This window comes from Corvus hawaiiensis, chromosome 1, assembly GCF_020740725.1.
Source record: "Corvus hawaiiensis isolate bCorHaw1 chromosome 1, bCorHaw1.pri.cur, whole genome shotgun sequence".
Classification (NCBI taxonomy): domain Eukaryota; kingdom Metazoa; phylum Chordata; class Aves; order Passeriformes; family Corvidae; genus Corvus; species Corvus hawaiiensis.
In genome coordinates, this window is record NC_063213.1 from 30,043,784 (window position 1) to 30,064,251 (window position 20,468).

Sequence of the window (20,468 nt, forward strand, 5' to 3'; positions counted from 1 at the left end):
AAGGAGAGGAAAGTGTTACACAGAAACCTAACTGAACTGAAATGTCTTCCCTTCAGTATTAGAAGGCATCAAACTCTGTGTGTTGTATTTCAGAGTTAGGTAGAGCACCAGCTCATTGATTGCTCTGTTTTGTTTAATCTGATAATCCTCTGGTGGTAATAAATTGCTCACAAGCCCTTCAGAGAAATCCTTGCACTTCAGAAGAGTTAAATGCATCTGTCAGCCTTAAGATGGGTTCCACAAGGTAAAATATCCTCCTTAGTTTACAGTAAATAATCTGATTGTTTACTGTTTCACTGGAGTGCCTGTTCAGTGAGGGCAAGATTGCAAGAGGTGACTGGTACGTTTGTGTACCTGGTTTATGGCCAATTCAAAGTTTGCTCTTTTTTTAAAGAGTTCTGCACTCAGAAAATACAAAGCCTCTATCCTGTTGAAACTAAATAATAAAAACCAAAACCCTCTTCAGTATTGGACTTTCCAAAATTGCTAATTGATGTGGAAAGTTTTGGCTGAAAAATGATGAGATTTAGCCTTAAGATATGTGAAATGACATGCAGTTTATTTTTACCTTCATTTGTTCTATTGTAATGCTTTTCAGAACCTCTTTTTTCTTACAGATACAGTTATTTCTGCTGGTAATCAGTTACTTAAACTTCTTTTTTTTAAGATATGTCTTTTACTGACAATAAAAGACATATTGAAGGAAATTTGATTTATAATGTTTCAATTTATCTGCTAAAGTCATACCAATACATAACATTTTGCCTTAAATTTCCAACTGTTAGCATTGATGCTGCCCAAAGTAAAAGTGTTTATATGCAAAGGGCTACAAGTAGTGTTAGATCTCTGAGAACTGTCCTGTTAAGAATACAATTTAAAGGACAGGGGTCAGCTGGAAAATGTAGTACTTGTAGCACAGCCAGCAATAATATTAATAACAATCTCGAATTCATGGCAGCACTTCAAAATGTTATTTAAATAAGGGAGGTTTAACACCATTTTTAATTCATTGCTGTGAAAACTAAAAATCAGAAGTAGATTTTCTACCATTCAAATGGTGACTTTTTTATAATTGAGATTTGTTGCATTGTGAAGGTAAAAAACAGATCTCAGTATAACAAATTGTTTTCTCTTTAACTAGTGTTAGCTTTCCAGGTGAGTGCAAAGGTTGCTGTACTGTATAATTGTTTACTGTCATTTTTTCTGGCTTTTTGCAGGAACAATTGCATGTGGTTTTTTGTTGACAATGGATGTTTAGCTCCTATTGACAACTTGTAAATGAGAAATTTAAGTAATAGCCAGTACAGATGGGAGATGCTAGCTTTCCATTTTTTGTCTTTTACAGACTTGGGTCGCATGTATAACCTTGTATCTCGAATCCAGGATGGCCTTGGAGAGCTGAAAAAACTTTTGGAAACCCACATTCATAATCAGGGTCTAGCTGCAATTGAGAAATGTGGAGAAGCTGCACTAAATGCAAGTATCCCCTCAAAACAAGTCTGTGTGTGGTTGCTGACACTTCTACATTAGGGGACAATGAATGCTTCCTGATAAAACTTCCAGTTTGCTTGTTTTCCCTCTCACTAATTTAATTTGGAAGGACTAGGCGATTCTCAAATGTTGACAGTAGGCTTAAAATAAAACCTAGATCACTTTCTTACTGTTCTTTGAATTTTGAGGGGTTTTAGGTGTGTTTTTTTTGTTTTCTTTGGTTTGGGGCAGGGGGGAATTGTGTGGGGGTTTTTGTTTTGTTTGGGGGGAAGAGTGAGTTTCCTTCTGAGTTTTTGCTCTCTGTCAGGATGTCATGCTGCTTGGAAAGCTGGCTGTGCAAATACAACACCCAGCACTTATAATACAAATACACCTAACAGTTCACTGTTTCAAGAAGCATTATCTCCAGTCAACTGTATTTTATTTCATCATCTTAAGGAATTCTGACTTAGATGGGACTAGAGAAAGTTTCTGTTGGTTTGAGTTTTTTGATAATGTCTTTTTTCTGTTTGGAAAAGCATGCGAAATAGAAGAAGAAGAAGGAACTGAAATGGTTGGAAAGGTCACAATATAAGAGGAGGTCAGGTCTTTGGAAAGGCTACTTTTTCAATTTTTATCCCATAACTGTAATTTCAAACCTAGTTTTGTATTGATCAGGGTTGCATCTTGGCAGCATGAAGGTGTTAAAATCCTTTGCTGGCCTTCTTCTCTGTAGACAATATGATGTTTTCCAGGGGAAAAAAAAGAATTAAACACTGCACAAAGCACAAAGCAAGATCAGGGTAGAATATAGATTCTGGTAAATTTTATTTAAAGTGGAATTCAAGAAGCGCTTGGACAATGTTCTCAGGCACTGTCACTGATGAATACATCATCAGCATGATTCTTAGGGTGGTCCTGTTCAGGGTCAGGGGTTGGACTTTGATGATCCTTGTTGGTTCCTTCCAACTCAGGATACTCTATGATTCTATGATTAATTTCAATTTTTGACAAAGTTCATTTTAACCTGTTGCTGTCCTGAGAAATTCTTGATATAGCTTCATACTGAAGCAGTAATCTGTATTGAAGGATGCTGTTCACTTCTATTGTTTTAAGTGCGTATCTTTTTAGCAGTGTTGATCTTCTATGAATCATAAAGTAATCATGAAGCAAGTTCAGGCATCTTCAGCTTCATTTGCAGACGTCACCTTACATTTTGAAATCAGATCTGCTCCATGCTTGACACATCCCCCTAGTGGTCGTCACTCTTGAGGTTTTTTTCTGTTTAGGCCTTGAAGAATTTACCAGAAAAAAATGAAAGCTCTTTCTCCAGGTATTATTTCATCTTTCAGAGACGGGAGGCCCAGAATTTGTATGTATTAGTTCTTTTGTGTCCAACCATTTACAGAACTCTTCCTGCCTCTGACACTTTTTCTTGTTTCCTCATCTTTCTTTTTTGTTCCTTTTCTTATTCCACACATTTGTTCTTCATTTTTATAGCAGTATCTCTGGCTGTTTCCCTTGGGAACCATCCTGCCTTTTCTTCTAGTATCCCTCACACCACTGTATTGCTGTTCATCGTTGCCTTGTTAGCCCTCTGTCACACTTAGGTAGGGTTGATTCTGCCCAACTTCATTTACCTGTACTGTGTCTAAACAGACAATCAGCTGAACAAATGCTTCTCAGTTTCTCTGTAGTCAGTGCAAAGAAATAGTCATACCAGCCTGACTCATCTCACCTATTTTAGATTTTTACTGCAGAAGGAGTTGCACTCTAGTCTCTGTTTACTGTATTAACAAGACTGCTCTTCAGTGAGAAGATTTGCTGCTTTTTATGCCTTTGGTTTGGTTTTTTTTTAGTCTTTGTAATCAGTACTTTTCTGAATGTCTTTCAAATCCGCTTGCATTCCTTATCTCAGAAGTTCTCAATAATCTCAGTTCTTTATCTTAAGCATGGCATTAGATTGGTGGTCCATGTCGTCTATGTCTGTCTTCAGTGCAACAGGAAATGTTTTTCAGGATCCTCATAAAACCCTGCCTGTATTCCACCATGTCTTGCCAACAAGACCTTATGATCTCCGAGTTGAAGACTTCCAGCCTTTTTTAGTCTGTTGTGTAGTAGCTGTCCTGTGTGCCTGATGATTGACTTGCCCATCATTGTCCCTACACTCACTCCACTCCATCTTTATTCAGAAACAAAGATCAGTAACTGCACATAGAACTCAGTATGAGTGCAATAAACTTGATGTTTATTGACATTTGGCTGCCACTGGGTGTTGTGCAGATAATTTTTAAGAACTGCCAGTGGCTGAGGTTTCCGTACTAAGTTGGACCTATTGGATATACACCAGTTGCATTCTTACTACAGAGATTTTCCTCTATAGCAGCTGCCATTTTATGATTGTCCAGCTCTCTCAGGTGTGACTTGAAATAAGTTTAAGTCTTGGAAAATGTTTGCAGTGGTTGAGTAAATATTTTGTTGTATTTTGTACTGTGTGATGTGGTACACTCTGCACTCTGGTTGCTGTAAATCAAAGCTTGCAGTAACATCAGTCAGTCCTGGACACAGGACCTGAACCAGTCTGGTTATTTCTAATACTTCATGGACCTTCCCCAAACAAATTTTCTTGGGCCAGTGAATAGCTCCATTTTGGGGGAAGTAGGAAGCAGAAAGTCAACAGCTTGCAAAATCCAGTCTCTCCTTATTGCAGGATCCAAAAATGTATGTACAGACAGTGTTGGATGTCCATAAGAAGTACAATGCTTTAGTCATGTCTGCATTCAACAATGATGCTGGCTTCGTGGCTGCGCTAGACAAAGTAAGTGCATGTAGTGGCAGATGCTGGACTTATTTTTTATTTCTATGCAAAATAAAAAAAATTGTCTCCCAAAATTTCACTATCTTTTTTGATTTATAGGCTTGTGGTCGATTTATAAATAATAATGCAGTGACAAAAATGGCTCAATCATCCAGTAAATCCCCAGAGCTACTGGCACGATACTGTGACTCTTTACTAAAGAAAAGGTATGTCCTCAAAGACGAATGATTGTTTCATGTTGGCTTTTGTTTTAAAATGTTTTAGCCTATGAAGTTTTATACTGTCTTCAGAAACAGAACTTCACTTTGCAAGAAATTAATTGTACCAAATTCTGGATATGAAAATTTCAGTGGGACCATTCCTGAAGGTTCTGTTGTTTACTTTTCTTTTTAAGGAAGAGTGGAGGAAATAAGCAAACCTTTCTTGCCTTATAGGAATCTTAAGTTTTGGGCTTTCAGTAAAATTGAAGGAAGGGTTTTAGGTAGGGTTTTTTACACTGAAAAATTTAAATTGGGTCATATGTTGTAAAGATATGCACATTCCCTTTTTCCCTTAAAACTGCTGCTTTCCTCCTGTTGTTTTTTCTACACCTTCTTCCATCTGGGCAGAAATTGAGGAGGACAAAAACTGCTTTCTAACCTCTCATGGTTCATATTTTAATTCAAGGTATTTGGCTTTAAATGATTTAGCAGCTCATACACTGAGTTGGTATCAGCTCAATTCATACTGGATTGGTGTCAGTTTCGCCCCTGGCAACATTTCTAATTGTTTTGGGAGAGGGAAAAAAGCCACCATCAAACAACCCAAAAATGTGAGAACTTGTTCGCTTTTCCCTTTCCCACCCCCTCCTTCCTTCAGCAAAGGATTAATTTTCTCCTTTACAATTACTGACTGTGTGCAGGGTAGGTTTGGGGTTTGCCTGGTGGATAAGCATGAGATGGAGGAGCACAACGTGGTGCCACCCGAGCTTTCACCCAGTCAAGTCTCAGCGCTGTGGGCTGGTTTCTTCTCACTGTGCTATCTAAGAAATAAAGATAGCATTTAGCAGTGGGAAGAGAGAAGTCCATGTTTAAGCCCATAAATCCTGAGAAGTATCAAGCTACCAAGAAGTCCCAAGCAAGTCATGGTCCAGGACTTCAACCTGTGACAGTCGGGAACTGCGGAATTGCTGACAGGTGGAGCAGTGAAGTGATCACTTCATTACACTGTTTCCTCTTTAAAGAGCCTTTGATCCCAGAACTACTCAAATCTGCATTCCTTTATTTCTGAAGTTTCCATATATATCCATATGTTGGTTTCATTCTGCTGGTTTGGGACTGATTAAAAATGCTCTTCTTTAATTGCAGCTCAAAGAATCCAGAAGAAGCAGAATTGGAAGATACACTCAATCAAGTGGTAAGATGTCTATAAATACAGTTCTCTTCTGTGTAAGGTTTGGCAAGTTAATAATATTCAATTGTCACACAAGGCAGATAAGAGAAAAAAAATTTTTGGTATATTTTATTTCATTGCTTAGTATTTCAGCTTTTCAGTAATAATCTCTGTGCGGCTTTTTTTAAATGATTTTGTTTTGTTTATTAAAAACCCCTTTACAGGAGATTTAAAGTGGCTGTATTGAAGCAATGCTTTTACTTAATCTGTATATACATACAAAATATGTATAACTTTTACAACATCTTTTTGTATCATTATATATCCATGTATATATAAAATGCTGTACATGTGGAATATACAGTTCTTGTTTTAAAATAGTATCCATATGTAAAGCAAACAACTACTACCAGACCCTCTACCCTCCCCCAAAAAAGCCAAACAAAACCCCCAATCTTAAAAATTTCAGTGCAAATGAAGTAGCTCCTGCTACAGCTTTTTCAAGACAAATGTTTAAATAGTTTTTCCCTTACAAATTATCTTGGCTTTTCCAGATGGTTGTCTTCAAGTACATTGAGGATAAAGATGTGTTTCAAAAATTCTATGCTAAAATGCTGGCAAAGAGACTTGTGCATCAGAACAGTGCTAGTGATGATGCTGAGGCAAGCATGATCTCCAAACTAAAAGTGAGTATTCCATGACTGCCCCATCATCTACTGCCTTGCAGGTCTTCAGACTGTTTTGGAAAGCATTGATATATGTCCTTTCATTTGTTTATTTTATGCACAGAAAAATATGCAATCTTTTGTTCTGTATTTTTTATTAATCATAGGAACTTCTAGTGCATGTCTGTCTGTTGGATCTAAGCTTAATTATTCTTAACCAAATGAATGACATGGATTTAATTATTCAAAGGAATGACTACTGAAATTTGCTTAATTTCATTAACCCATATTTATTCAGAGTTAAGCAAAATACAATCTCCTCCCCTTTGGGTTCTGTTTTATTGTGTTTTGCCTGATTTTTAAACAAAATTTTCTTCAGTTGTCAGTGGCACTTAAAGCTCATATTCCAGTGGGAATCGGCACTTTGAGTAAGGGTAATATGGAACTTTGTACATCTTCTGTTAAGAAAATAAGTTCCAACACTTTGTTATTCTCATTATCCAATGTCAAAAATGTGTCTTGCTGATGTCTCTGTGCTTTTAAAATACAGCAAGCTTGTGGTTTTGAGTATACCTCCAAGCTGCAGCGGATGTTCCAAGATATTGGTGTAAGCAAGGATTTGAATGAGCAATTTAAAAAGCACCTGACCAATTCAGAACCATTAGATTGTAAGTAATACCTTTACCTAAGTTACTGTTGCATAGTTTAGCGTCCCCTTACTTCTACAGAACTGAATGTGTGAGGGAAATATTTGACTTACTCATACTGCCACAAGTTAGTGTTCTTCTGACCAAGATAGCTGGCATATTTAAATTGGTCTTCTAAGTCTGTTCTTTGTCTTCTAGTAGCTCTTTATATCTTTTGTGAGTAGCTTCCTCCTGATTTTGCATCTCATGTTTAGGTATATAACTAAATTAAGTTGAATCCTGTCTTTTCTTTTTTTCTTTTTTTTTTTTTTTTTTAATGTTTGATTGGAGAGACATTTTTCTTTGAACAGTTTTGATTTTGAACACAATGTGGCCTAAGTTCACACTTATGTGAAAGTATTAAGGGAAAAGGTATGTTGTGTTCCAGGTTTTTAGATGTCCCTATTTACTTTTTTTTTTTTTTTTTTTTTTAAATTCAAGCATGTTGAACCAAATTCTGTCAAGAATTGATAATTATTTCTTGGATTACAATTAGAGTTTCTAGAAGTGTATTGTCAGGCTTAAATTTTACTTAGTTTTTATATTATTATTCTTGACTTGACCAAAATGCCTTACAAGTTCGGGTGTGAAAGGTCTGTTCTTGCAGTTGTATACTGTGGAGTGATGATGAACACTTAAAATTTTCACACTTGTGTGTTAAAAGAGAAATCCATTGTGGGGATAGAAACAGGGTAATAACGTCTCCAAGTGAGAGAAAATTGAGTGCCTGTAACAGTAAATCTAAAGCTCTCCAACTGCAGTGACATCTCTCATGAATAGCTTTGGTTTATGGTCTGACAAAAATAAAATAGTGCTTAATGGTTTTTTACCATGTTAGTTTGACCACAAGGCCAGAACCGTTTCTGTGTTGGAGCTGGGACTGTGTTTGAAGAGGGGTTAGGAGAAAGTGGGATAATGCAGCTCATCCTGTTCACCTCTCTTTCAGTGGATTTCAGCATCCAAGTGCTGAGTTCCGGATCGTGGCCGTTCCAGCAGTCCTGCACATTTGCTCTGCCATCTGAGGTGAGGCACTCCTACTTCGTTCATCTGAGCATGGAATGATCATGAGAGAAATATTTTTTACAAGGCTGGTGTCTCCTTCTGTTCTTTTGGGTATCAGAGAGGACTACAAGTGTCTCTGCTATTTGCCTATTTAGCCTGAGAATATTTGGAACAAGATAATTGAGTAAGGTAGTACTTCAGCTCTGCCCAGTAAAATCTTTAGATATTATAATCACTAGTTTTCTGCTGAGTGATTTATTCAGAAGAGACAGAACGTGAATATTTAACATGAGAAATAAGTTTACTGCTGTTACCCGGAGAATGAAGGTGGTTAAAACAAATCCGCTTTTCTAGCCATGCCTAATGTATCCTAAAAGGAAGAATGAAACTTGAATGCTTGTTTACATTTGTACTGTTAATGATACTTTAAAGGGGAAACTTGTAACAGAGGGAAATTTTCATCCAGTCTGCCAAATTTGAATACTTCGTTTCTGTTTGTGTTGTTCAGACAACGTAGTGGTTGAGGGTGATAAGATTTGATGATCCTCTGTTGCTTCCATAGCATGTTCTAGTAATGGTAAATGAAGGTAAGTAGTATTATTTATTTATTTATTTATTATTGATGTTTTTATACAGTTAGAACGGAGCTATCAGAGATTTACTGCATTTTATGCCAGTCGTCATAGTGGAAGAAAATTAACGTGGTTGTATCAGCTGTCCAAAGGGGAATTGGTTACCAACTGTTTCAAAAACAGATACACATTACAGGTAAGGACAAGTCATGCCAGTAGAAACACTTGGTGATGGTTGTATTCAGAGGACTGGATGCAGCTGGTAGAACATTTATTGTATGTTTATTTTATTTACTGTATTGATACTAAAGGTCTGTGTTTAAAAGAAAATTGGTTTATGGAATGGAACACATTGCCTGTGGTTTAAAGAGGTGTTGAACTGCATTTTGTGAGACAACTACAACCTCTTTGCCTAGGATCTCATGCTGCTTACAGTTTTCTGTCTGCTTTTTCTCAAAAAGTAGATGGGATGGGGAGTTCACAACAGTGAGAAGAAACAAGATAATGTCAGACTTTGACCTTGTCATCAACATATGTTAACCCTGTGGTGGTAGACATGGATAAGCCACTGATACCTGCTTTGTTTATAAATTTGGTTTTATTGTTCTGCTGGAGTTGGGAGGGTTGTGAGGATGAATTCAGTGGTTTGTGTTGGGTTTAACGAAGATTAAATGGGTAAGAGTCGGAGTGACAGAGCAAAACAATTTAAAACTATATTAGCAAGTAGAAGGATAATGCTTTGATACCATAGTAGATGATTTGATGAAGTGTCTGTGAGCAAACTAAATGATCCTAATCCTGGGGTTTATGTTTAGATAATGCTGGTAGGGGGGGAGTTCTGGCTGTATAAGCAGCATTAGATTTTTTTTTTTTTATTAGTACCAGTTGGGTATTCTCTGTTGCCCAAATATTCCAGTGTATGTGTTTAACTGGTGGATTTCAGGCTGTTCAAATTCAGAAAGTGTTTGTTCATTCTCACTTTCTGATTTCCCCTCTCTCCCCTCTGTTCTCTGTTTTTGGTTCTGTCAGGCATCCACATTCCAGATGGCGATTTTACTTCAGTACAACACAGAAGATGCCTACACCGTGCAGCAGCTGACAGACAGTACTCAAATAAAAATGGTAGTGACTTTGCACATTTTACCACACTCTTGCGAACAAGTGTTTTGGTCTTCAGGGCTCTTTCTGCTATCATAAGAAATTTGGATTACACCTGCTTGGAACCAGAATCAGTTTCTGTCCTGAAGGAGACAGATGTGCTCTGTTCTTGGTCAATTCACTTTCCTGGTTTACTTTCCTGTAATCGTAACTGCCTGGTCTTCAGATGAATCTTAGTGCATTCCTGTTCATGACTGGAGTGAATTGTCTAGCTTCCTGCTGAGCTCTGCTTGGAAGTATTCAGTGTTTCAATGCATACATTTTAATGTTACAAGACAACATTCTAGCAAAAACAGTGTTTTCACTAAATGATTGATGCATGCATCTGTCATTCTTTTATATCTCAAGACTTTTTTACATGAACATAGTAAAATCTGCAGTTCACTGGCTAACTCTCTCGTGTGGAAAAGGTTCCCTCCTTTTCTTTCCAAGCAGGCTTTATGGCCCACAATTTGGCATTTATTTGGCCTTTAGTAATAGGTTTGAATGAGGTCTGCTCTGCCTTCTGAAAAGTTAGGTGTTCCTATTCAGCAGGATCTTTACTTCTAGAAACACGTATCTAGAAAGTTATTGTTGCTCATGATTTACAGCAAACCCAGAAGTCTTAGGGATTGCCTTTTATTATAGACTGTGGTAAAATAGCAGCTTTGCAGGCCTGCACAGAATATTGCCAGTAGCCTTCTGGCTGACCAACCAGCAACAGCAACCAGAACAGATCCCTGTTAAAAGAAAAAGATGTTAATCCGAAAGCAGAGTGTGCCTGCTTTCTGAAGGTTAAGCTTGCCGTGGTGTATATATATTTGCATGGTTTGGGAAAAATGATTTCTTAGGCAATAAATCTGCTTGCAAAATAGTTCCTAAAGCAGCAACTGGAAAGATCTCTTGCTTGGAATTAGTCTTTCTTAAGAATTTTATGTTATTTGACCGACCACAAGGGGGATATGTCCTAACATCCAAAAAGGACATTATGTTTTATTTCTGTGAACTATGTTTTTACTGCTTTTTTTCCCCCCTCATTTTGCAGTGTTCTGCACTCAATAGTTCTTAGTCTAAATATATGTGTTCTTGTTCAAGTTTTTAAGTTAGACAAAGGTGCTGTCTATCTGCGCTGATATTTTCTATAATTTTGTAGGATATCTTGGCACAAGTTCTACAGATACTGTTGAAATCAAAATTGCTTGTAAGTACTCCTTTCTTACAACCTGCTTAACATACAGTGAAATATGCTAAAGACTATTTATTCATTTGTTTGTTTGTTTATTTATTGCAGGTTTTGGAAGATGAAAATGCAAATGTTGATGAAGTGGAGTTAAAACCAGATACTTTAATAAAACTCTATCTTGGTTACAAAAAGTAAGCAGCATACATCACTTAGATGTAATGGGTAGCATCCTCCTCTGCTTTCAAAATCTGGGTGGAACCTAATATACTTGGGATGAAAGCTTCAGGGTTCAAGTGCCAATTCAAATGTAGATCCAATGTGTGCCAGCGTTAAGGGAGAGGGCTGGCAAGTGGTGGGGGATGGGTATGATTTCAGCTCTTTGACTCTGTCATAAAGTCTGTCAAGGCCTGACATATTTTCATATGTCCTTTTTGTTCCTTGATTCTTGTCTAATTCTTGACTAACTGGTTCAAGTGCTGCTGTTTCGTCAAGGCGCATGACTCGCATGCACTCAGCAAAATCCATGATATTTTGTAAGGTTACAGTAGTGTCTAGTGACCAGCAAAGTCAAAAGCATAAATGTTCATCCACTACTGCTAACACGAGAAGATCAGGCTCATTTTATAACCACAGAATATACAGTGATTTGAAGACTTAATAAACACAATTTTCAGTAGGTTTTATTACTTACTTTAAACAGTTGTATATTTTAAGCTGTTTACAGCACTGTGGTACGTTTTATCATGCTTACCTGAGCATAGATATAAACACACATAAATTCAGTGAGGAGTTCAGTACTTCCTGAAGATAAAATCTCAAGTGAAAGAAACATTTTAAAACCTTTCCTTGTACCTCACTCTTTATCTGCTTTCTATCCCCCTTTACCAATAATTAAAGGTTTGAGAATTCATGGTCAGTTACATTAATGCAGTGATGGAAACAGCTCAGTGTTGCTGCATTGTGCAGCTGCTGGTTCCCAATTTATGATAGAGAACACTGTGCTAAATAAATAACAGATCCTTTCCCCAGTGCAGCCAACAGGCTGAGCAGAGCCCTGGCTCCCTGGTGCTCTGATGCTGAGGCTTGCTCGCCACTTGTGCCACAGGACCTTGTCTTGAGAGTGGCCGCGTGTGGTAGGGGGCTCACCTCAGCACAGCCATCAGTGCTGGGAGCATGTGAAAGAAGGGCAGAACTCAGTTCTACAGAACAGATCTCTCCATGTTATTGTGAGAATCCAGTCTGTAGATCAGAAAGGGGATTCTCTTTCCATTGACTTCCCTTGTCCCCTTCACTGACTCCAAGCTTTTTACTACACACAGAAATGTTCTGAATACAGTGTAACTGTACAGTGCTAGTTAGACCTCACAGATCACTAGGATGGATGCAGTAAGTTGTGAAATAGACAGACACTCACCAGAAAGGTATTTTGTTTCTTTGGTTGGTTGTGGGCATTCTCTTTTTTTTTTTTTTTTTTTTTTTGAACATTAGAGTGTCTAAAGTTTTCAGAAGAGCCAAAGTCCTCTTTTGTTGTTAAGTAATTATGGTGATGTGGCTTTTATTTTGGAGCTGGGTTTTGTTTGCAGTATTTTCTGTGTTTCTTCAGTTTTTAAGCAGTCTAATTGTTTATTAATTTCTGCTTTTCTTTACAGCAAAAAATTAAGGGTAAACATCAATGTGCCAATGAAGACTGAACAGAAGCAGGAGCAAGAAACTACACACAAAAATATAGAGGAAGATAGGAAACTACTGATTCAGGTGAGTTTTATTGCAGAATGCTGCCATGAACTCAGAATCACAACTTTGTGATCGTTTAATGAAGTTACTGTAGGGGTTTCTTAATTTTTATTAGAAGACAACATGCCATTACAGTGCACTATGTTAGAGTTCAAAAAATGTGTTTAAAATGTTCTTAAAGGTGATTGGAGTCTGTAATAGAAAGTGGAGGAAGCATTTCTACAGATAGGATGTGTTCTTCACGTTTGTTCTAACCTGATGTTGATGAGTGTTTGGGTTCCTTGGATGCACACACTCACCAGACCTTGTCCTGGGTGAAAACTGAATAATAAAAAAACAGTAATACCCAGGTAGTATGAAATTAACAGCAGTTTTATATCAGTTCATTTGGAATCCACTCGAGAGGCAGGCGAAGGAAATACAGATGTACCACTAAGAGAGTGTCACAGTAAGGTTAAATACATAAAGAAGTCTCTTTGCTACACAAGTGGTGTTGTGTGGCTCTTGGTACCAGTTGGTGCTATTGTTACAACTGACTGACTGTAAGCACAGTTCTAAAAATTCATGTGTCAAAACCACTTTTGATGACTGTGTGCTGGGTAGAGTCTGAGCTCTTGAAGTCTGTGTGAGTAGCTGACACTCGTGGGCAAGCCTCTCCCCATCTGGTGCTCGAGTTGGTTGTGGTGGTGCTTCTGTACGAGCAGACATGATCTCCTAGGGAAGTGGCTTTATGCAGAGGGACAAGTAGTTTGCTCCTAAACATGCCTTCCTGACTTCGCTGTGCAGGCTGCTATTGTGAGAATCATGAAAATGAGGAAGGTTCTAAAACACCAGCAACTGCTTGGAGAAGTGCTAACACAGCTGTCCTCAAGGTTCAAGCCACGAGTTCCTGTAATTAAGGTATGTGAGAACCACATCTCTGAACCTGGATTCCAGGAGGTGAAGAGGATATACGTACAGACAAAACACATGCTTCTGAATTAAAGGAAAGTTAAGGTGATGAGGTGGGAGGGGCAAGGACATATTTTTGAGTTGTAAGCAGGAAATACTTTAACGAGAAATATTTTATTTCTCTTAGGGTAACATCCATGTTTCACATTGTTGGCAGTGGTGGTAAAATAGTAGCAGGATTGCATCTTTTCACATCACTGTCAGTTTACCATAGCCCTTGATCCATGCTTACCTTTTGTTCCTGCTCTCCCAGTTGTGGGACTACAGCCAGCCACAGGGTTGGCTCAATAAAACAGTTTCCTGCTTTCTTTTACAATAAAAATGGGGAGGGGGGCATTGTATTTAATTATTTACTCATAATTACATTAATTATTCATTTATGTATATTAATTTCTTCATCAGTTTGTCTAAGTGAGCTCAGCAGCGGTTTTTATATCCACAACCAAGGGTAGGTGGGGCAAAGAACAGGCAGTGAGAGCACTTGCATAAACTGGCACTGGTCCTGGGCAGTGACACAGGCAGCTCTTCACTGCAGCTGCTGTCTTTAGTGACCTTACATAAGCTCTCTGCATCTTGGTGTAATTCTTCATTTGCTGTCTTACTATGAAGTTGCTCAGCATACTGATGATCTCCCAGTCACACCCCTGGAATGGCATCCAGGAAGTGTAATTCAGTTTAGTGGATTAGCAAAGCCCTCTGCTTGGATGTGGTCAGAAAGAGGAGAGCGAACTGCTGTGGTTTGTGTCCTTTGCCTAGTCCCTTCCTCTGCTTGGCAGGGAACTCCCTCGGGGGTCAAAATCAAAGTTTGTAGCAACCCCCAGAGAGGGCTTTTGTTCCCGTGTGCCACCACTTACCTCTGTTCCTCCCACAGAAATGCATCGACATCCTCATTGAGAAGGAGTACTTGGAACGTGTAGATGGTGAGAAGGACACCTACAGTTACTTGGCTTAACATTTTTATTAGCAATTACCTGACTGTGTGACACTCGGCAAGTAGGTATGTGATGGAAAGAATGAAAGCAACAGAACTTCATAGCAGCCACCCTGCTGCCATTTGGACCTCCCTTTTTAATGACTGAGACCAGGACTCCACCAGCCAGTCTCAGATTTACATCAGAACTGCTCAGGATTGATACATTTCAAGTATGTAAATATGGACACCAATGCCATTTAACCTAATTTAAGAACAGAAAGGAATCAGACCCTTCTCGTTTGAGGGTTGCATGCTACTGCATTTAAATCAATACATTGGCTATATGATAAACAGCTGCCATCACAGGCAGCACTTATACATGTTGGCAGCACTTGGAGAGCGAGTCTGAATGGACCCATGTGTAATCTGCTATGAAAAACCATTTGTATAGTGTGTTTCATTTTTTAATGTGTGATAAATAATAAAAAAAAAATTAAAAGATTTCTGTACAAGTTGCATTTGGTTTTATTGTTTTAAGTTTCATGACTTATCTTTCTAAATGTAAATAAAAGGTATAATGGTTATGAAAGCTATTAGAAATTTGTTTTGCTTTTCCTCCCCATTTTCTGGTGCTTTAAGAACATTTTGTTCTCTGAAGAAATTGTCATCTATTATCTGTGCATGTTATTTCTTTTTGAAGAGGAAATGTCTGCACTTTGAAAATAAAAGAAATCTGTGATGATTTCACAAGATATGCAGAACAGAAAATACTCAGAATATATGTGGCAATGCTTGGTCATCTGAAATTGGAGCTGGTTTTATATTGCTCATTGTGCTATAAAATGCATCACTCTTGCATAAATGCTGCCTGGAATAAAGGAGGTTTAGGCTGCCCATTTCTTTGACTAGAACAGAAAATTGAGTGTGTTCCTAAAGATTAATTCCCATTAAATGCAACCTGTGATGGGAATTAAAATATTTTTGAGTGTTACTACACCTATCTTGATTGACCAGGCCTCATTCCGTTCTTCTCACAACATTTTCTGAAATGAATTATTGGCTTTCCACATGCTACAAGCAAAATGCTGACATCCTCACAGGTCTCATTTTTGGTAATCTGTATTTTCTAATCTTCATGGTGAAAAGAACTTAACTTCTGTGGTCATTTTACCCTTTAGAATTTGTGATTTGTTCAGTGTTTCTTCTCCCAGGAAGGGAGCCAGGTTTTGTGTTGCTAATGTTTTTCTGTTGAGGGAAACTAATGGTTACAGTTGAACTCTGGGTTTAAAAAACAATTATGGAGCAGTACTCGATGTGATCCAGACTGACTTGGAAAAAGGGAGGGGGGTTATCTGCGCTTGAGATTTTGTATGTTTGCTATTTCTGTTCTGAAAGAGCTGAAGACTGCCATAATGGGCAATAGAAGCATCTTGCTGCTCAGTTTTAAAATTGCTTCTGGAAATTTAGAAGAGTGGAGCTTGTGCTGCCTCTTTAGTTTTTCTTTTTTTTTAAGATGCTGCTTTGTTTTTGTAAACCCTTCTTGCAGAAAGCTCAGGGCTAATAGATTGTTGTAGGAGGATGTGATATGATGACAAAGAAGCAGCCTGAATTCCTCTCTTAGGTGGAAGGCCAGAAATCACCTACTCTGAGCTGCCTTTCAAAGCCCTGGGCTGGTTAAAGCAGTGCATCCAGCTTCAGACCAGGAGCTGTGCTCTACCCAAGCAGGGAGAAAATCAGGTTTTTACTGTTCTTTTCCTCATGAACTCTTAGTTCTTACTTGGGCTACCACCAAGGCAGAGGGCATGTGGCAGCTGCCTGTTGTATATGGAGTGTGGAAGCAGGAAGAGCTGAACTCAGCCCCAGACTTGGAGCCCCTTCAGTGCAAAATTAAATGGTCACCATGGACAAGATTTCTTGGAATCACTTTGGCAATAATGCCAGCCTGTGCCTGCCCTCCCACTCCAGAGCATTGTGTTCTACCTTACAAGAGGCTGCAGAGTTCACAATCCACTGGCAAGTAAGAAATAAATATGGTAGCCCTGTACGAGACCCAAACAGACATTTAGCTGCTATCTAAAATGATTCTGGATATAAACTATACATTTCTCTTCTGCATCTCTTAATTTTTTAATGTCTCTGTAATTATTGTTGTATTCATCATTCAGTTTGGTGCTTCAGAGAAGCCACAATGAGGGCACCTTGTACTACAGCTTTATCTTGAAAGCAGTGTCACAGAAATTACAGCTCTTCTGGCACTTACTCCAGAGAACATGGATGTAGCTGCATGCGAAGGGAGCGGAGAAGCTGCAAGACCACACCTGCCTCAGGCACTGCAGCACCACAAGCACCTGACATCTACACTGTTTCCATCTTCACACTATTGTAAATGTGACCCAGAGTAACAGGAACAGAAGGAGACAAGCATGGAGCTGCCTTTGCACAGAAGTTACAAGTTAAATTCACATTGCTTCCTCAAGGGGCTGACACAAAATTCCAACTCAGTTCCAGTAAAAATGAAGAAGTTCAAGTATCCTTTATTCAAGGTTGAAAAATGTACCACACCACATTATTGCAAAAGTTCATAGGTACAAAACACTTTGCAGCTGGTGAGAAGGCAATAAAAAGTTGGTTTTTTTTAAATTTGTTACTATAAATTACTGTTACAGTACTTTGCAAATACAGAATTTCAAATTGCATCATTTTTATTTTTCTAAAATTGCCCACAGTACTAGAAATTCCTGAAGATAAGGCAGCTGTTTGTTTAAAAGAAGAGGTAGCTGGTGTCAAGGGATTTCCATTTCTCTTTCAATGCCCACATACTTAAGGGCATCGGCTTGGCTATATCTGAAATTACAAAAAAAAACCAAAATCACAAATGAAAAAACAGTATCATGGAACATTTCAGCACCACAGCCCAGAATCCTCTCAGATTTTCCATAGTTTCCTCACCAGCTGGGGTGTTTCCTCCTTGTGTGAATTTGCAGGTGCATAACACTGCTGACCACTCAAGAAACTACTTTTAGAGGTGTTTGATCAAGAGACAAATCACTAAAATTCCATGCTTTTTCACCTTGAATGTCAGTCATTTTCAGTACTGGAAAGCACTGCATTTCTCAAGGTTGACCTACATAGTATTGCCACTGGACAGCTTAGTTTTTGTCAGGTGAGATGATTGTAGAGGAAAGTAAGAACACATTCTTAGCAAGCCCTTCTCTGTTGTAATTCTGAAATTTCACTCTCTGAAATTCTTGCCTATTTCTGAATGATGGGGGAGTTAACCTGTACTGGTACCAAGGGAACCCTACCAGAGAAAGTCTGTCTCCATTTGTCATTACACTTCGCTCTACACGAGCTGCTGTTCCAAGTTTGCAGGCTCTTAACCAGCTGCTTTGCTTAAATGAGTCTTGCTATGGCATCTGGCTTAACAAAACCAGTGTGGGGAGTGCTGCTTCTGAGCTGCTGAGACCTGAGCTTGCAAGGATCAGGCAGGCACAGGAATTAACCATGAGCTGTGTGGCGATACTGAAAGTTAATCCCACCTGTGAAATCCATCTACCCACCTGTAGTCAAAGAACAGTTCTTCACCAGTCTGAATGGCTCTTTTAGCAAATATTCCTATTCTGTGATCACCATTAACCATCATAACTGTTTTAAAAGAAATTAAGTGTGTTAGTACAAATACTGATAAAATGCATGCTAAAGAAGTAGCTCATAGTATTTCATACATTGATGAAAAGAAAGTAAATGTGAAACTTACCTTTTGCATAGCAGTTGGGATTTACTGAATGGTTTGCAAATCTAATTTTGTTGCCCTTGCGTGTTGCATCAACCACAAAATCTACGGGGGGGGGCAGAAAAAAACAACAAAACCCACAAATGATGGATGGGTCAGCTAAAAACACATTTTTGAGTGAAATACCTAGTGTGTTTGGATCTTAGCAGCTGGAGAAGACAACTGCACAGCTTCCCACAGAGAAGAGCTGGCCCATCACCCTACAATAGCTGAACTCTGCTGCTCCGCACTGTGCTTCCCCTTTATCTCCTGCCATAGTGGCACCAGCACCTTAACTTCTCATTGAAGCTTCTCTACCTTTATTCCACAAGGACAAGCTCCATAAATATGCTAAGTCAACACTGACATAAAGCAGCAGGTCTTTTCTTCATTTCAACTATTTTTTAGTATTTTATGCTTGACACAGTGCAACCTGTATTTTTCTCTTCTAGTGGCAGCAGCCACATAATCTGTATGTGGCTGTTTTCCCCCCAACACAATTACCATCATAACTTACTGCTGATTTAATTCAGTAAAATTATTTCAGACAATACCTGGCAAGCCTTTTAAATTCTTTAGTCTACTTAATGTCTGCACGTAATTTTACTCCATGAAGTTCTACTCTTTTTGTGTAGTTGCTTGTGTAATAGGCTCCATCACTACATCTAGCTGACTAGCACTGAGAGAAAACCCCAAACACTAGCCATCACTAGGATGAATCCACACACTGACAGGGAAAGATGTGTGGAAAAAAATTCTCATTGTCACCTGCTGTCTGCAGAAAAACAGGGCTGAGTGAAATGCTGAGCATACATACTTCGCGTATGCTGCCAAGGGTTGCAACTAATGCATACATACCATTATTCAAGTTAAACAGAAAGCTGCACATGTATTTGTCATACACTTTTCCTCTTCTGTCTGCCTCATCCTGAGAAATAATCTGAAAGAAACAGTACTTGTAAAAAAGAGAAGCACTCCTCCGTTTTGTAACCATAGCAGCTTAATGTCAACCCCCCCCCCACAGCGTTCTGAAAGACAGGTGGGAGTTCTTTTTATTCTCTGGGATTCAAAGTATTCCCAAGCAGTGTTGTTTTCAGCAAGCATTCTGCATTTACCAAACATCCATGCTTTGCTCTTAGCATAAATTAACTCTTTCAGAGCAGAAGAAAAGGAAGAATTGCTTCTCATCTCAAAATCGGGACTGCATACCTGATTCTGGGTTTTAGTGCTACAGAATATAGCTTAGCTAAAGCACCTACTGACTTTCAGTACTACACTAAATGATTTGCCACCAAATTCCAAGCATGCTTGAACTGAAATTCCATCCAAGATAAAAATGACATTCCAGCCTCTCCTTCTCACAAGGACCTATTTTAAAATGTTTGTGACATTTCAGCTGTGTAGCTCCTGGGGTCTGAGCCTGTGACAGCAGCTACAGCCTGTGATGCTTAGTCGGCTCTGTCTAAACGTGATACCAGGTCACAGACAGTGGTATCCCATGGCTGGTCCCTGTCAATGCAGAACTTCAATTAAGCTCATAACCAGTGTTCTCCATCCTTACCTCACCACAGTATTCAGAGATGAATTCATTCTTCTGTACAGGATCTTTGATAAAAATTCCCCAGCCTGCCACATCTGAAGGTGCCAATAGTAAGTGCTGTGGAGCAGAAAAACCAAAAAGTTTAGACATGCCTAGCTTAGATTTGAGTTCAGGTTTTTTTCCATTTTGTTTTGTATCACTTAGTGAAATGTGTATGTTGGGACTCCAGGAGAGCAGACAAATCCAGTCTTCCAATAATCAAGCACACACTAAAATTACAGTTTGTGGATCAGAAGATGTATGTAAAAGAAAAATGACCAAGTATTTGAAAACTACTAAAAATTTTAGTTTAACCTTAAAGTGAGGGTGTTACATAAAAACTTATTTACTAAAGGCTTCAGCCTCAAAAGGTCTGCAGATAGGAGCCCACTACTCAGCTCAGTCATCAACTGTTTTGTGAGAAGATGTTCCAGAGCAGAAATAAACTTTGGCTTATTGATTTATTTATTTGTCAGAACTGAATGGGCTTTCAAGATATCCTCGGTAGACTGTATACAAGTTTATGCCTTAGAAGAAAGGAACAGGTTCCAGACTCTGGGATAAACTTCTTTATGCTGATCTGGGGAAAGACTGCTGAGGGATCACTTTAGAACA

The 20,468-nt window shown here is 38.6% G+C and overlaps 2 protein-coding genes across 7 annotated transcripts in view; one reads left to right on the forward strand and one right to left on the reverse strand.

Annotated features, from left to right (window-relative positions):
• The window catches only part of CUL1 (cullin 1), a 53,497-nt gene extending 38,402 nt beyond the window's left edge, over window positions 1-15,095 (forward strand). Inside the window, exons 9-22 of one of the 2 annotated variants that reach the window (XM_048297849.1) lie at window positions 1,346-1,476; window positions 4,181-4,288; window positions 4,388-4,494; window positions 5,635-5,683; window positions 6,214-6,345; window positions 6,875-6,992; window positions 7,957-8,033; window positions 8,649-8,780; window positions 9,614-9,706; window positions 10,875-10,922; window positions 11,013-11,095; window positions 12,554-12,659; window positions 13,425-13,538; window positions 14,461-15,095. In XM_048297849.1, the coding sequence (XP_048153806.1) occupies window positions 1,346-1,476; window positions 4,181-4,288; window positions 4,388-4,494; window positions 5,635-5,683; window positions 6,214-6,345; window positions 6,875-6,992; window positions 7,957-8,033; window positions 8,649-8,780; window positions 9,614-9,706; window positions 10,875-10,922; window positions 11,013-11,095; window positions 12,554-12,659; window positions 13,425-13,538; window positions 14,461-14,541 (1,379 nt within the window). In that variant the 3' untranslated portion in view covers window positions 14,542-15,095. Of the gene's footprint in view, window positions 1-1,345; window positions 1,477-4,180; window positions 4,289-4,387; window positions 4,495-5,634; window positions 5,684-6,213; window positions 6,346-6,874; window positions 6,993-7,956; window positions 8,034-8,648; window positions 8,781-9,613; window positions 9,707-10,874; window positions 10,923-11,012; window positions 11,096-12,553; window positions 12,660-13,424 lie in introns of both variants that reach the window. The other variant, XM_048297838.1, reaches the window with a different exon arrangement.
• Window positions 15,096-17,010: 1,915 nt separating this feature from the next.
• The window catches only part of EZH2 (enhancer of zeste 2 polycomb repressive complex 2 subunit), a 48,387-nt gene continuing 44,929 nt past the window's right edge, over window positions 17,011-20,468 (reverse strand). For all 5 annotated transcript variants that reach the window (XM_048297899.1, XM_048297889.1, XM_048297882.1 and 2 more), the window contains exons 16-20: window positions 19,836-19,931; window positions 19,133-19,214; window positions 18,260-18,340; window positions 18,063-18,147; window positions 17,011-17,346 (exon numbers count right to left, since the gene is read on the reverse strand). In XM_048297899.1, the coding sequence (XP_048153856.1) occupies window positions 17,286-17,346; window positions 18,063-18,147; window positions 18,260-18,340; window positions 19,133-19,214; window positions 19,836-19,931 (405 nt within the window). In that variant the 3' untranslated portion in view covers window positions 17,011-17,285. The remainder of the gene's footprint in view (window positions 17,347-18,062; window positions 18,148-18,259; window positions 18,341-19,132; window positions 19,215-19,835; window positions 19,932-20,468) is intronic.